Source organism: Epinephelus lanceolatus, chromosome 13 (genome assembly GCF_041903045.1).
Source record: "Epinephelus lanceolatus isolate andai-2023 chromosome 13, ASM4190304v1, whole genome shotgun sequence".
NCBI lineage: Eukaryota > Metazoa > Chordata > Actinopteri > Perciformes > Serranidae > Epinephelus > Epinephelus lanceolatus.
The window spans coordinates 26144093-26160424 of record NC_135746.1 but is presented as its reverse complement, the minus strand read 5'-3'; the positions used below and the strand labels follow the sequence as shown (position 1 = coordinate 26160424).

The window sequence follows — 16332 nt, the reverse complement described above, 5'->3', positions numbered from 1 at the left end:
TCATGCTAAAGGAGAATAATACAATGTGATACTGGCTACTAGACTTCAACATTATGAGACTGTGTTTACTTACAAACAGAATAAATCCAAAGAAGGCTCACAAACAAAATCCAAGTCATCCAGCTCATGTTTGTTTGATGGCATTAAGTCTTGTTGTGTGATCCATTCACTGCTACAGTAGATGAATAAGTATCATTTCAAATACTTTTTTTTTCTCTCCATATGAATTATCGGCCAAAAGGATTTTAATTCTTACCTTTCTCTGGCTGAAGTAAAGTCAAAGCACCGAACGTCAGCAGTAAACGGACGCAACTGAGCCTTTCTCTACATGGATATGTTGTCGCCTGACTTTGCATGGCAGCCCGCTGCAAGTATTTTGTTTTGCAAATTCAGAGTTCCTGAAAAAACAAAATGTCATTTTCCTATGCAAAGCAACATCATGCCTCGGTGAATTCAAGGAATGAATTTGGTTGTGGGTTTGATGTACAGTAGCTTGTGTGCATATTTGTTGTAAGAAAGTTATATTAAATGTGTAAATACCAAATAACTCCCCAAGAATACCTGATCATTTTTCAGACAAGACTGCCATAAGTGTAAGTGGTAAATGCCAAAGAGCAAAGTTTCATTGTAAAGAGTGAAGAAAGTTTACATCTAAATCATTAAGTTAAATATTTAAACACTGACTGGGCCACAAAAAGTAATTAATATAATCAGACTTAGAAAACGTGTAAGGAATGGGCTTGCATACAGTAATGGCCCCTTCCCATCTTCCTACTCCCCTATTTCCGGTGCCTGTGGCCAGACCAAACCCATCTCCGACCTCGGCCTTCATTTTGACCTCAACTTGGCCTGCACACCTGTAAAGTGTTGTAACTGCATTTTCCACAGCTGTCACGCTATCACATTGATAACAATCTCTCCTGAGAAAGTATTCAAAACAGCGTCTGTGATAGTTCAGTGGTTTCAAAAACATAAATAAAAATGCATTTTTGACATGCTGCGGAGCTGTGGTTCCTGACTTTATCTTCAGCTGACTCATATTTGATGTTACCAAGATTGTGATGATTTAATATGTGGTGATCAGCATACGAGTGGGAGGTTTAAGTATTAGGGAATGACCAACCAAACCAGACAATGCCACCTTGGGAATTTCACCCCAGGAAATAGTTTTGTTTTACCTTATTGGAGCTAATGCCAAGGCACTCAGGTTCGTTTTACTTAAGGAGCAGGAGACGTGGTTCCAGTTATAAAAATATATATATATTTTTTTTATTACAAAATTTCATAAAACCAACATATATTAAAAGAAGCCTTGCATGTGGCTCTTTAACAGAAAGAAATGCACAAACAGGGCTGGAGCTTACCAGTGGGGGAGACTAGGAGAACGGGGAGGTGAAGGAACCCAGGGAGAAAAGCACCCCACTTGCTCGTGTCACCCAAACACCAAAACCAAATAACTGAGGAGGGGTCGCACCGCACACACACACACCAAAAGAAAAGGGGGAACCCCACTACCAGGACACCAGGACTGCCACCGTAAGCTTCCAGCACCTGAAAAAAACAAGAAAAAGAAAATATTAAAGAAGGGGATAACTCCAAAACAAGCAAGCAAAGCAAACAAAACAACCCAATAAGCAAAATAACCAAATAAATAAATGAGACTTAAAGATAGGCAGCAACCAAGGTTACACATTAACCAACTTAACAAAATAGTCACTGTAGCTGCCAAAAATAACTCAATTTAATGGTTAACAAAATAAGCTAACAAAAGAAAAACAAATGATTTACTAGGAATAACATTTATACACAAAATAAATCAAATGATGAAAGTCCCGCTACCAGAATTTACAAAACTCAGGCACCTTGACCAAACAAATCACAAAGTAATCCTAATGTAAGAGAGAAAAAAAAAAAAAGGAGCTACAGTCCATCAAAGGTAATTAATTACTAATCTGAAAAGAAAATAAGATCTGATTAAACAAAACCAAAACAACAAGAATTAATCCAACATAAGAAAATCAAAACCAACACATGCTGCATCAGGGCTGAGGCAAAAGAAAGAGGAGCTAATAGGGGGGAAGAAGTTCTGTCGGTGGGCACAGAACATCCCATCCAGCCCAGCCATACGCATACAGCAAGCACGTGCAGAGCCCAGCAGATTAAAGCCAGCACAGGAGTGATGCGAGCAGCGCACTAAGCAAAACATGCAGCAAAGCAGCAGCGGGTCTTCAGACAGCGTCACACCGCATATCAATTAACATCGATCAGGCAGCGTCGATGACGCACACACACTGGAGAGGGTCGGAGCACTTCAGGTCTCCCAGCGGCAGTGGCAAACGCGGCTGACCAATAGCGCATTGAATGGCAGATTACCGGCGAGCCAACCCCACAGGCGCAGCGTCCGCCCGTCGGACGTCTGCACAGGCGATGGCGAAGAGGAGGAAGTGAGGCGACCTGGATGTGGGTGGGCCTCAGAGCCAAAGAGCAAGAGGAAGGCGAGATGGACACTGCCTCCCTAAATAAGGTGGCCTCAGGTGCGGATTGGCTAATAAGGTAGGGGAGAGCAACGCAGCACACTCACCCATGGGAGAGCACTTCATCCTGCTACAAATAGATGAACTATACCTTCATATAATGTGCATAAAATTAAGATCGGGTTGTGAACCCTGCTTGGCGTTCAGACAGCTGAGAAAAAGTCAGATGACTGTTACAAACAATTGATTACACAGCTAATCATAGCTTGGTTATCTTGTATCTAATTTTGTCGCATTCACTCAAATATGCTTTGTGTGATTGGGACAGTGCTGAAAGACTTTGATAATAAATAGAAAACCATCGCATGTGCTCTTTATGCTCTACATTAGTGGTTCCCAGCCTCTTCGTGTGTGCAGAACAATAATCAACTATAGAAATATTAATGGACTAGCTGGATTTTGTTAGTTGTACCAGCCTGAATCAAAAGATGCGTTCATCAGACTGTTTGTGGGGCTATAGGGGACAGTTTTTAATGAATTTTAGACCTAAAGCCTCTTTTTACTTGTGGGAAATTTATTTAGTGAATTTTTGACTTTTTGTGAAATTTGGTGAGAGGGGATTAAGGGAGGATGCTGGAGGGAGAGGGTTGTTGTGACAGTGAGGAAAGGCGGCTTTATTTTGTATGAATTGTGGGCTGACTTCAGCAATACAATTTAACAGAAATGTACATGGGGTCTTAATTCATAATGATGAACAGAAAAAGCTTTGCTTGGAAGTGAGCATCAACAGCTAATTTTCAATATCTTCATTTGACCATATTGATGTTAAATTAGCCGTCACACTAGTCAGTGATAATAAGACAATAAGTACATGGTGCAATTTACAAATTATTATTATGAACTATGCTATAATTTACTTTTTACTTACTAAATGTTGCCATTGTGGAACAAATAAAAAGATTTTTTTTAGTGTTATTCACACAAGGCTCACTTTGAATGGAGCCAGGCTAGCCGTTTACTCCTGTTCCTAGCTAGCCTTTATGCTAAGCTAAGATAAGCTAACTGGCTGCGGGTGTAGGACAAACCCGAGTGTTTAACCATCTTACAGGTTATTGTTTTACATTCACGATATTACGCTACTGTTTTGGTTCACTCTCATTTATTATTTGAGTGAAAAACCTCTAATAAACCCGCTGTATGTTTGCTACCTGCACCACACAGCATTCAGACAAAGCTAACGAAGTTGTAGCTAGTCCTAGCTGGTGAACAGTTAGCACCTACATAGCCACGAATTTGACCATTAATCAAACTACTAGTTAAATTTATTTAACCTCCATTATCCCCTGACCCTCTGATGGAGTAATGGCGACTTCTGCTTTTGTACACAAGATGGCGGCATCGTGACTTTTGCATCCGCTGTGACACAAATTAAATTAAACAAAGAAGAACATGGCGGAAGAAGGTACAGCAAACAGTCACCCTGCAGAGAGCGTGAAATAACGACATTGAGCTACAGTGAGTAAAAAGCACAAAAACACAAGACACATTTAGGGAATTTACTGACTGGCGATATTTACTTTTTATCGCGTATTGGAGCATTTGTGCCTGCATTCATGTTTTAACCCAGGACTTCGTTTTGTGTGTAACGTTAACGTTAATGTAAGAACAAGTTAACACGTCTAGGACAACTTGTTTTAAGTGGCAATGACATTGAAATCTCACTTATTCAAATAACACTGTTTCCATAATGTAAGGCCGACTCTAATAAACCAACATGACGATAAACAGCTCCCTCGGTTAACTCCAGACTGCCATCGAAAATCTCACATTTTAGCGTTCCTCCGTTAATTTAAAACCAAGTGCGACACGGTGCATTCATTGCGAGGCATTTTACTAATAAGTAAGGTCCGCTTGTCAATTCGGCATAACATTACTGGTGTTTTTTTAATTAAATGGTAGCTTTGCAACCTACTTCTAGTGGTTAACCACCTGAGTATTTTATCTGCGGACGCTTGTCATAATGCCAGATGAACCAACTTCTGTGAGAGGTAAATGTGTGTAAAACTTCCAAAACTAAGTCTTTAAATAAGCATATAGTATCCCGAATACCGCAGTGTACCCTGAGGGTTTGAAAAATGTCTTATTTGTGATGTTTGTGACGTGTGCAGTGACAAATAAATAAGGCAAACTTTAATTGGTCGCTTTTTTAACGGAGGCTGGCTGGACGGGGTGCTGAGGAAACTGGAAAACTATTTCGCAACTGTATGAACTGACTGTCGATGCATTGTGTTTGTACTGTTGCTAGGGATGGAGAGATGCCATTTAACTGAACATTCATGAATTATTTTTTTGTGTTATCAGATCTGCCTAACCTGTAGAGTTAGATGAAAAATAAATAAAACTCACATATGGCCTTACAAGACATTATTTACATTACCTACAGAGGCAAGAGAAAATATAAGGAAAGCAACCGTATGTATGCGTCAGCCACATTATATCTGATGAACCTAAAATACACAACATTCTCATACACTGATGGTGAGCAAACAGAGCTGTGTTAAACGCCTGCTAAGTAAATTGTCCCCTCTCTTTTCTTATCTAGGAAATGTCTGTAGGTTGTCTCAGGTGGGTGCTAAGCCACGCATTGAGAGCTGCATGTGGTGACAGCCGTGCCTGCTGGACACCAGCATCTAGATTTACCATATGCAGCGGAAGATCCAACATCATCACTTCCTCCTGGAGATGTTCTCCATTCTCTACTGCTGTAGATGACACAAAAGAGACTCTGCCACCAAAGAAAAAAAAGCAGGATCCCAGAGGTCATGCCACACTCAGCCACGTTGGCCACAGCATCCCACAGCGTGAGATACAGGTGATTAGTGAGACAGGCGAGAACCTGGGCATCATGCACCGTGCAAATGTTATCAGAATGATGGACACGCAGGGTCTCAAATTGGTGCTGCTCAGTGGAAGCAAAGATCCTCCCGTCTACAAGCTGATGAGCGGCAAACAGATCCATGAAGAGAAGATGAAACTGCGGGAGAAGCAGAAAGCAAAACCAGGTATGTGGTGTCCTGGCAGGGACCCTAATCAGGCCATATACAGTACAGGCCAAAAGTTTGGACACACCTTCTCATTCAATGCGTTTTCTTTATTTTAATGACTATTTACATTGTAGATTCTCACTGAAGGCATCAAAACTATGAATGAACACATGTGGAGTTATGTACTTAACAAAAAAAGGTGAAATAACTGAAAACATGTTTTATATTCTAGTTTCTTCAAAATAGCCACCCTTTGCTCTGATTACTGCTTTGCACACTCTTGGCATTCTCTCCATGAGCTTCGAGAGGTAGTCACCTGAAATGGTTTCCACTTCACAGGTGTGCCTTATCAGGGTTAATTAGTGGAATTTCTTGCTTTATCAATGGGGTTGGGACCATCAGTTGTGTTGTGCAGAAGTCAGGTTAATACACAGCCGACAGCCCTATTGGACAACTGTTAAAATTCATATTATGGCAAGAACCAATCAGCTAACTAAAGAAAAACGAGTGGCCATCATTACTTTAAGAAATGAAGGTCAGTCAGTCCGGAAAATTGCAAAAACTTTAAATGTGTCCCCAAGTGGAGTCGCAAAAACCATCAAGCGCTACAACGAAACTGGCACACATGAGGACCGACCCAGGAAAGGAAGACCAAGAGTTACCTCTGCTTCTGAGGATAAGTTCATCCGAGTCACCAGCCTCAGAAATCGCAAGTTAACAGCAGCTCAGATCAGAGACCAGATGAATGCCACACAGAGTTCTAGCAGCAGACCCATCTCTAGAACAACTGTTAAGAGGAGACTGCGCCAATCAGGCCTTCATGGTCAAATAGCTGCTAGGAAACCACTGCTAAGGAGAGGCAACAAGCAGAAGAGATTTGTTTGGGCCAAGAAACACAAGGAATGGACATTAGACCAGTGGAAATCTGTGCTTTGGTCTGATGAGTCCAAATTTGAGATCTTTGGTTCCAACCGCCGTGTCTTTGTGAGACGCAGAAAAGGTGAACGGATGGATTCCACATGCCTGGTTCCCACTGTGAAGCATGGAGAAGGAGGTGTGATGGTGTGGGGGTGTTTTGCTGGTGACACTGTTGGGGATTTATTCAAAATTGAAGGCACACTGAACCAGCATGGCTACCACAGCATCCTGCAGCGACATGCCATCCCATCCGGTTTGTGTTTAGTTGGACGATCATTTATTTTTCAACAGGACAATGACCCCAAACACACCTCCAGGCTGTGTAAGGGCTATTTGACCAAGAAGGAGAGTGATGGAGTGCTGCGGCAGATGACCTGGCCTCCACAGTCACTGGACCTGAACCCAATCCAGATGGTTTGGGGTGAGCTGGACCGCAGAGTGAAGGCAAAGGGGCCAACAAGTGCTAAACACCTCTGGGAACTCCTTCAAGACTGTTGGAAAACCATTTCAGGTGACTACCTCTTGAAGCTCATGGAGAGAATGCCAAGAGTGTGCAAAGCAGTAATCAGAGCAAAGGGTGGCTATTTTGAAGAAACTAGAATATAAAACATGTTTTCAGTTATTTCACCTTTTTTTGTTAAGTACATAACTCCACATGTGTTCATTCATAGTTTTGATGCCTTCAGTGAGAATCTACAATGTAAATAGTCATGAAAATAAAGAAAACGCATTGAATGAGAAGGTGTGTCCAAACTTTTGGCCTGTACTGTATATTAATATAGTGGCTCTCAACCTGGGGGTTAGGATCTCTTTAAGGGGTCTTAAGATGGTAAACAAGTGAGGAAAAGATGACAGATTATATTTCTCATATCTTTGATTTTCACATGTTCAGTGACAGTGTTAAATCCAGCAATCTGAGAAGGTGAAAATCACTTTTTGTGTGAAATGCTCACAGCTACTTTGCAGGTTAACTTTATTTTGTTTCAAAAGGTAACAGGCCAAAAAAGTTGTGATTTAAAGGTCCAGTGTCTAGTGTAGAATTATTGGGATAATAGGTGTGATTTCCTGTGTGTTTAAGCACCAGAAAATAAGAATCGTTGTGTTTTCCCTACCTTTTAATTAGCTGTTTCTACAGTAGCCCAGAACGGACAAACCAAACATTGGCTCTAGATAAGGCCATTGGCGTTTTTTGTGTCAGCCACTGTAGTCAGCAGACCCCCTCCGATGAGCAGAATCAGAAAAACACTTATTTATTAATGTGAAACTGCTTCAGTCAGTGTTTTTACCGGTTGAAATCACCAGGTGTAAAAACCTCCTGAATGTCTCGATCGTTAAAAAGCACTAAAAACCACATTCATCCAGCTGTTGATAAATGTACACAGTTTGGGAGCTAGTTTTAATCTCAGGGGATATCAGTTTATTAAAACCATGACAACTGAAGCTGCATTTGTGTACCTTTGTACCTGTACGTTTGTTGTTCTGTTGAGTGTACTAATTATTTTCCTCTGGAAATTAGAGGTACTGATTAAATGATGTCCATCTGTAGTCTAGTCAAAATGTTTCATAAAGGAACAGTGTGTAAGATTTAGGGGGATTTAGTGGCATCTAGTGGTCAGGATTGCAAATTGCAACCATCTGAAATGCCTCAGTTGGTTATCCTTTAGTGTTCATTAGTCAGGAGGTTTTCACCAGGAGCCAAATTATCTGCACAGGTCTCTTCCTCTCCAAAAAAATTTGACCAGTTGATTTAAACCAGTAAAGATACTGAATAAAGCAGTTTTATTATACAAATCAGTGTTTCTCTGATGCCATTAGGCTTGTCAGAGATGGGCTGTTACCCCAGCGCTTGCTAAGGTGTTCTCACCATTTTTCTTTGATAACTTAAAGGGATAGTGCACCCAAAAATGAAAATTCAGCCATTATCTACTCACCCATATGCCGATGGAGGCTCAGGTGAAGTTTTAGAGTCCTCACATCACTTGCGGAGATCCACGGGGAGAGGGGGTAGCAACACAACTCCACCTAATGGAGGCTTACGGCGCCCCAGATTCAAATCCAAAAACACATAATTGAAACCACCAAATATCTTCATACTGCTCGTCCATAGTGATCCAAGTGTCCTGAAGCCCCGACATAAAATGTTGTCTGGAAAAACGTCTCACGAGACCGCGAGACATGGGCACCACGTTCATGTGTGTTCACGCGCTTTCGCTGGTCTCGCGCGCACATGTGAGCGCGGTGCACAGAGAGGCGGTTAGAGCTACAGGCTACAATGAGGCTAAAAACAGAGTTCAAATGACATTTTTCCAGACAACTTTTTATGTCGGGGCTTCAGGACACTTGGATCACTACGGACGAGCAGTATGGAGATATTTTGTGGTTTCAATTATGTGTTTTTGGCATTTGAATCTGGGGTACCGTCAGCCTCCATTAGGTGGAGTTGTGTTGCTACCCCCTCTCCCCTTGGATCTCCGCAAGTGATGTGAGGACCCTAAAACTTAACCTGAGCCTCCCTCGGCATATGGGTGAGTAGATAATGGCTGAATTTTCATTTTTGAGTGCACTATCCCTTTAAGATCCAGATGTTCAGGAGGTTTTCACCATGAGCTGAATTATCCACACAGGTCTCCTCTCCAAAACAAATGGACCTGCTGATTTAAACTGGTAAAAACACAGAAGAAAGCAGTTTCTCATAAAAATAAACAAAAATCAGTTTTTCCGATGCCCTTGCTACAGTTACTACAGTGAGCAACGTGAAAGCGTGAATAGCCCTATCTAGAGCCAGTTTTTGTTTGGTCTGGGCTAGTTAAAAAACATGGCAGTGCAACATGGCAATCTGTGTGGACTGGGACCCACTCCCAGCGTACATGTAAAAGGTTCATTCTAAGTTAACAAAAACACAGCATTTCTTATTTTCAAGTAAGAAAATATACCTATAACATTATTTTTTTTCTGCCAATATATCCCCCTAAATCCTTCACACTGTTCCTTCAAAACAAGGCCCAGTAACTCTGTGAAGTAGGTCTAAAAATGGTCACACAGTATGTGAAACACAGCCGTAGCATATGTATTGTCTCCACAGCCCCTGTGCAGGTGAAAGAGGTCAGCTTTTCATCCGGCATTGCAGCTCATGACCTCTCCACCAAGCTAAAACAAGTGGAGAGTTGGCTGGAGAAGAAGAACCATGTTAGAATCACTCTGCGATCACGACGCTGGACACCTGCAGACAACCTGGTGAGAACAGAACAAACCCTTGCACAACACCATGTTCAGTCAAGCTCTGACTCTTAACTCTTTCTGTCTTGTCATCTTCCCTTGATGTCATTTTCCCAAACAGCTCTGTTGACTTTTACCTTCACAGCTTATTCCCCCCAAAATGTCCTCACACATGTACACAGTAAATCTGAAACATCTGTGTGTGTGGTTTTTTTCCCCATAGGACCAAGCTCTGGAGCAGATTGTGCAACAATTGGAGGTGACAGTGGGGTTTGTCGCCACGCCAAAACTCATACAAGAGGGTCAAGCGGCCATGTGCATCATCCGACCACCTTCAGCAAAAGAACAGTTGAAAATGAAAAAAGAGGCTGCAGCTTCGCAGTCTGCTGACTCAAATCCGACAGCCACCGAGAGCAAAACATCTCCTGATAGCGACACGGACACGACAGATGGGCCTATACAGCAGTGATCTGATGGAAATAAAACATTCTCAAAAAACGAATTGACGTCTGTGCATAAATGTCACAGTTTGGTGTAAAGTCCTTCAGCAGACTCTACTCATAGTGTATTGTGTAGGTATTTAACAGAGCTTGATGCATCCAGCAGAAGGAGCTAACCATCAGTCCTCTGAAGGATTCAAAGCTGGCACAGCTACACTGGTACCAAAATGTTTTGCATGTGCAGAGGGAAGTTTTCATTTTAACACTGTATTCACTTTTAATACATCTGTACTCTGAAATATCACAGCCAATAATCAGCTGAATAACTGGCTAGCTAGTTGCTTTTATTTTCACTGTCACAGGCCCTAGTTATGACTGAATTTTATTTGGTAAGTGCAGGTCACCATCCAAAGGTTTCATCCCTAAAAACACACACTTGGGGTGCACCATGTTACCTGTCATCTCTCCACTAAAAACAAAACACATGAGGACATTTTACTGACTTGCATTTATTCCTCTGGAGCTTTACCTAACCGTAACTAGAACTGTCACATGCCTTACCCCAATCATTATCCTTATCTTATCCTTAAAATACAAATTGGTGACAAAGGAAAAAAATAACAGTATCTTAGTGAGGTGTTGGGCCACCATGATCCTCCACAACAGTTTTAATGCTCCTTGTTACAGATTCTCCACATGTGGTGACCTCTAATGGACTGAAGAGACCAAACCATTAACGACAAAAATGTTTAATCATTTAGATTTGAGTCAGTCAGATTTTTTCCTTTTGCCATCTTGATCCAAAATTGAGGTCAGCTGGGCCTTAAAACTACACAGGGTGCCTACTAGTCCTAAAAAAAAAAAATCATAAAATGTCAAAAATGTAAAAAGTCATCAAATAGTCTTAAATTTGAATTTCTGAGGTCTTAACTTCAATAAGTATTTTATCTAATTTCATTTATTCATGTTTTAATTTCTTCTTGTGAAAATGAGTGAAACCTTTCAATGTAAAAGTCCACATTTCTAATGTTACAAATATTTAAAAAAAACAAAACTAAAATACTGTTGTTTACTTGCATTTACCTGTTGGCAGAATGCAGATTGACTTAACTAACTCTAATAACCATAACACTTACCCTGCACAAGACCACATGGATACTACTTACCTGCTATGCTTAAATAAGTAAAACATGATTTGTCCAAAAGTCTGTCCTAAATTTGGTTATAAGGTGTCTTACAAGGGTCTTAAAAATATTAAATTTAACTGTGTCTGATACCTGTAGACACCCCGCTACAGCTGGTAACTTTCTTTCGTCATATTTGATGAAACTGTCATTATATTCAGACAGTTATACTCCTCCTTATAGTGCTTCTAATGGCATTTGCAGAATCCACTGCACTTGAAAACAAGTCAGTAACTGTTTGTAAACTGCTGTCAATCTGTCAAACTAGGCAGCACTAATCAAACATGAACCAAGATTCTGTTACTGCACTGCCTGTTTCTGGTCTCAAATGTGTTCAGAAACATTTTTAGTGCACTGTTTAGCTGTAAAATGAGAATGCTGGTGACCCAGCTGCAATGTTGGAAACAGTCTACTAATGTACCAAACACTGCTCACCTGCCTGACCAACTTTCTCATTTTACAGCTATACAGTGCACTAAAATATGTTTCTGGAAACAGCAACAAGAAATAGGCAACGCAGTAACAGAATCTTGATTCATATATGATCAGTGCTGTGAGGTTAACAGTCTAGCTGCAGTTATTAAAGCAGTGATTCACATGATTGACCGCTGTGTTAGAGACTCCTCAACTGATTGGTTGTTTTCATTCAGCAGTACATTCTGGCAATTCTTGCCATTAGAAGCACTACATGGAGGGACATGATTTTTTGTCACAGATTATCTGCCATATGTACTACTGTTTGAATATAATGACAGTTTCACTAGATATGGCTGTTAGGGCTGTATGTGTGCTCTGTGCTGCTGTTCCCTTTCCCTGCTCAGGTGTGCTGCATTACCTAACGAGGTGCAGCACACCTGGCATGGAGGAGGTGTTGAAGAGCTCCTGCGCCAGCAGCAGAGGGGAGAGGCTCTGGTGTGGGGACTCCTGGTCCTGCTGCCTCTCACCGTGGGATTTTTGTTGTCTTGTCTGCTTGTTTTCATTCTAAGAAGTCCCATGGATTTGATTGTTTTAAAGGTGTTCATGTGGTTATTATTGGCTCAGTGTTTGGAGTTTTGTTCACCCCATAGGGCCGCCTAAGGGTGGGGCGTAACAATGGCAAAGACTAATTTTTGTAAAAATCACCTACCTTTTGGCAGCATGGCAATGCAGTGGTTAGCATTGTTGCCTCACAGCAAGAGGGTTCCTGGTTCAAACCCAGGGTGGGGGAGCCCCTCTGCATGGAGCCTTCATGTTCTCACCTTGTCAGCCTGGGTTTTCTCTGGGTACTCCAGCTTCCTCCCACAGTCCAAAGACATGCAGGTTAATTGGTGACTCTAAATTGTCCGTAAGTGTGAATGTGAGTGTGAATGGTTGTCTGTCTCTATGTGTCAGCCCTGTGATAGTCTGGTGACCTGTCCAGGGTGTACCCTGCCTCTCACCCAATGTCAGCTGGAATAGACTCCAAATGAATGAATGAACCTACCTTTAACTACAGCTTTAACAGCATTTTGCACATGCCACAGAGTATGTGAGGAAATTAACTGCTTAAGTATATGATGCAGTACTCCTATATGGAAGCATCTGCATTCGTTGTTTCTCTTTTCATTTATTCAGCTATTTCCTTTAATTTGTGTGCTTAGATGGGAGGTGAGTCCCCACATGTGAAACCATTTTTGTACCCAAAATGTGATGAACACAAGGCTGTTTTTCTCTCCAACACACACTGATAATGACTCTGACGGATCTGCAGGACATACTTGATCAATAAATAGCTTGATGATGATTTTCACAATTATGTGTCAAAACTGCACCGAGGAGGCGGTCACTCTTGTCAACAATGCTGTGAAAAGTGTTTTAAATGGGATGAAGATAACAAGCCAACGCCAGCTCTTATCTGTCTCTGCTTTTATTTGAGATTCATCTTTACGTTTTGGTAAAAAATAAAAAATAAAAGCAAATTTTGGCATACAGATACATTCACTTGTCACAGATAAATGTGTTTGCTTGACTGATGTGTCAGTTCCACACTTTATCAACACCTTTCTCTAACAGCAGAGATATACTGTCTTGGAACTTTTTATTTTTTTATTAACTATAGTCATAACTTTTTTCTATACATAAAAAAAGAAACCAAAAGAAAGAGAACTTGAAAACATAAAATCACCTTAAGGCCCCCAAAAATAAACTCTTTCCTAGATTGTGTTAGAAAAAAAGAGAACAGAAGCAGCTTAACTAGCCTGCATAAACAGCATTTGTCAATAAGCCTCGAGTACTTTGTAGGAGGAGAAAGGTTTGACAAAGTGATAGTCCAGGTTGCCGCAGTGAGGGCACTGCTGGACGTTGCTGTACTCGGAGAAATACTGCATCCCGACTCGAACGTCCACCACCGGCTTCCCGCAGTGCTTACAGTTGAGGCGAGCCTGAGGACACACAGGGGCGAGAGGGGACGCAGGTCAATCAACAGGACGTTGGATTAAAACTGCACGATTTGAGCATGGAAGTTGATCATGTGGGACAAAATAATCAACTCAAAATCAACAGCACACTAGTGAATCAGTAACGACCCTGTACCTGAGTTGCACCAGCTGCTCTTAAGTTCAAACTTGAGCCTGGAGCAACTTTATATCCATTGGCTCAAGCCACAGAAAGTGAGACGTTTAAACTAAAAGCAGAACAAGGAATGTTTCTGACTGTTTAAGGAACATCTATAACTCAAGGGGGTTTTCTTCATTGTCCTCACACTTATTTTGTAAAACGCTTAATTGGCATCTACTTACTGGAAACTAAAATTTGAGCACCATGACAACTGTTTTAGTGTTTATAGCTTTTAGTCATATGGCAACATTGTGTGCCGGGGGATCTCCTACGACACACTGAGCGCCTTCTCTCCTTCTCTTCATCCCCTCTCTCTCTCAGGCTTTGTATTATTTGGGTTTTAGTAGCACTCTTTGGACATGTATGCAGCCTTTTTGGAATGCAGCAGCATGCAAAAGTTTTGGCACCCCTGGTCAAAATTTCGTTTACTGTGAGTGGTTAATTAACCCTCGAGACGTGCAGCGACATCACTTTTCTTGTGCTACTTTCAGGCGCCTTTCACAAGTATTCTTGGTGCATTCGTTTTGTACTCGGAGGTCGAAAATTCCCAGTTCCCAGTCGGAAGTTTAAACTTGAACGCACCCTGAGATGGGATTTCCAACACGGAAACTTGGAGCAACCGCATTAGCCCCGACTTACAAATTCAAGATGGCTGCCGGTCACATACATAGTGAGTAAACACTGCTAAAGTACTGTTTATAGCAATTTTATCTTATCTGTTTTACATTACATCAGCCATACCCATAGTACTGTTCAATTTTTATCCGTGGGCATGTTGCTACGCTGTCTATATGTGCAAAAAACCACACAGAGCGTTGTTATCAACTGGTATTGCTAACAGTGGCTACAGCTAGTCCAAAGGTAGAACGGTATTGTCCATGTTTTTTCCGACTTGTCCACCGTTGTCAACTAGACTGCAAAAACTGTTGTCAACTCGGAGGTGACGTCATTCCCACTTCCGACTTCCGAACTCCGAGTACAAAACGAACGCACCATTAAACCTCTGAACCCTGAGCTAACTGCTGCAATTTATTTCCAAAACATGGGGGAAAAGGCAATGAGCAACTTGTTAAGAAATGTCACACAAATTGCAAACAATTCATAAATTACACATTTACTGCATTTAGTAGTAGTAATATTATTACATTTAAAAATTATGTCACAGAATTTCCAAGTCATTTTTTAATCTTAACTTTATTTTATTTATTTTTAAACTAATTTTCTTGTTTTTAAAAAAATGTTTTTACTAATTTCTTGCACTTTTTTTGGCCATTTCTTCTTTCGTTGCTCGCTGCCGTCTTCTGATGTTTTTGAAAGAAATCATTTGCTGTCAGGTTTCAAAGGGTTAAGTTGTCGATGAACTTATTTCCAAAAGGCATGAAGTTAAAGATGACACATTTCTTCAATACTGTAAGCAAGATAAGTTTTTTTTAATTTCAATCGTTAACAGTTTCAAAATACCAAAACTGGAAAATGGCCTGAAGCAAAAGTTTGGGCACTCTGCATGGTCAGTACTCAGTAGTGCCCCCTTTGGCAAATATAATAGCATCTAAATGCTTTTCAATTCTTGTTTGGGGGACTTTCACCCATTCTAACTGCGAAAGGCTTCTAGCTCTGTGAGAATGCTGCTCTTTTGAGGTCTATCCACAGATTTTTAATGATGTTTAGATTGAGGGACTGTGAGGGCCGCGTGTGTTGTCATTCATACGCTGTACACAAACCTAGCCAACAGTTTGCAAGGCTGCGAGGTAGAGATGCATGACCAAAACAAAAGCCCACATTTCTGGTCAGAAGGACAAACACACCTACTTTTAAACATTATGACAGGCTTGGATATCAACAGGTTTTTGAATATGAGCAAATATCATTCAGTCAACTGTTTCAAGAAGGGGGTTGACTGAATGACAGAAGGAGGTTGTGTTCACACGGTCAAACAAGTCTGGCACCAGTGGAAACTGTTAAAAATACCTGGACAGCCGATCCACTTTTCTATATTTAAACATGACAGACACCATGTTAGGGCATTTCAATCAGAGCATACACGGCTGCATATAAACAGGACCAACCATTAGTGGAATATTCATTTTCATTGGCCTTGTACGCAGCTTTTTTGGATAAGGGAAAAAAAATAAACATTTTATGCATTGTCTGACAAACAACTGCTCTCCTGGAAAGTGAATATACCTTATTTATGGTAGTGTGCTCATCAGTGTCCCTACCTGGCAACAGGGTGAAGCAGCCAGTATATCGTAGGTGTACATGGTGCCCAGTTGGTGCCAGCTCCCGTCCCAGCGTGATTTGCACTTGATGCAGACAATCTTGTGGACGCCTTCTAGACAGTCCACACAGATGGCGTAGAGGTGCATTAACCTGCCTGTTAGAAATAAAGAAATACAGTTACTGATTAACAAGTCAGAGTGTAGAATCAATACACTTTGGTAACACTTTACTTGAAGGTATCTACATAAGGGTGACATGACAC

General features: G+C 41.1%; 3 protein-coding genes across 5 annotated transcripts in view; 1 reads left to right on the top strand and 2 right to left on the bottom strand.

Moving 5' to 3' along the window:
- LOC117270542 (adhesion G protein-coupled receptor G3-like) overlaps positions 1–2819 on the bottom strand; it is a 36643-nt gene extending 33824 nt beyond the window's left edge. For 2 of the 3 annotated variants that reach the window (XM_033648210.2, XM_078173913.1), the window contains exons 1-4: positions 2287–2818; positions 1365–1551; positions 257–398; positions 74–172 (exon numbers count right to left, since the gene is read on the bottom strand). In XM_033648210.2, coding sequence (XP_033504101.1) covers positions 74–128 — 55 coding nt within the window. In that variant the 5' untranslated portion in view covers positions 129–172; positions 257–398; positions 1365–1551; positions 2287–2818. Of the gene's footprint in view, positions 1–73; positions 173–256; positions 399–1364; positions 1552–2286 lie in introns of all 3 variants that reach the window. The other variant, XM_078173914.1, reaches the window with a different exon arrangement.
- A 1022-nt stretch (positions 2820–3841) lies between these two features.
- Positions 3842–13213, top strand: mtif3 (mitochondrial translational initiation factor 3). Its single transcript, XM_033648100.2, has 4 exons — positions 3842–3989; positions 5077–5536; positions 9519–9670; positions 9876–13213. The coding sequence occupies exons 2-4, from the start codon at positions 5080–5082 to the stop codon at positions 10119–10121; spliced, it is 855 nt and encodes a 284-aa protein (XP_033503991.2). The 5' UTR covers positions 3842–3989; positions 5077–5079; the 3' UTR covers positions 10122–13213.
- The window catches only part of heca (hdc homolog, cell cycle regulator), a 21180-nt gene continuing 17993 nt past the window's right edge, over positions 13146–16332 (bottom strand). The window contains exons 4-5 of the mRNA XM_033647785.2: positions 16070–16224; positions 13146–13675 (exon numbers count right to left, since the gene is read on the bottom strand). Of these exons, the coding sequence (XP_033503676.1) occupies positions 13511–13675; positions 16070–16224 (320 nt within the window). The 3' untranslated portion in view covers positions 13146–13510. The remainder of the gene's footprint in view (positions 13676–16069; positions 16225–16332) is intronic.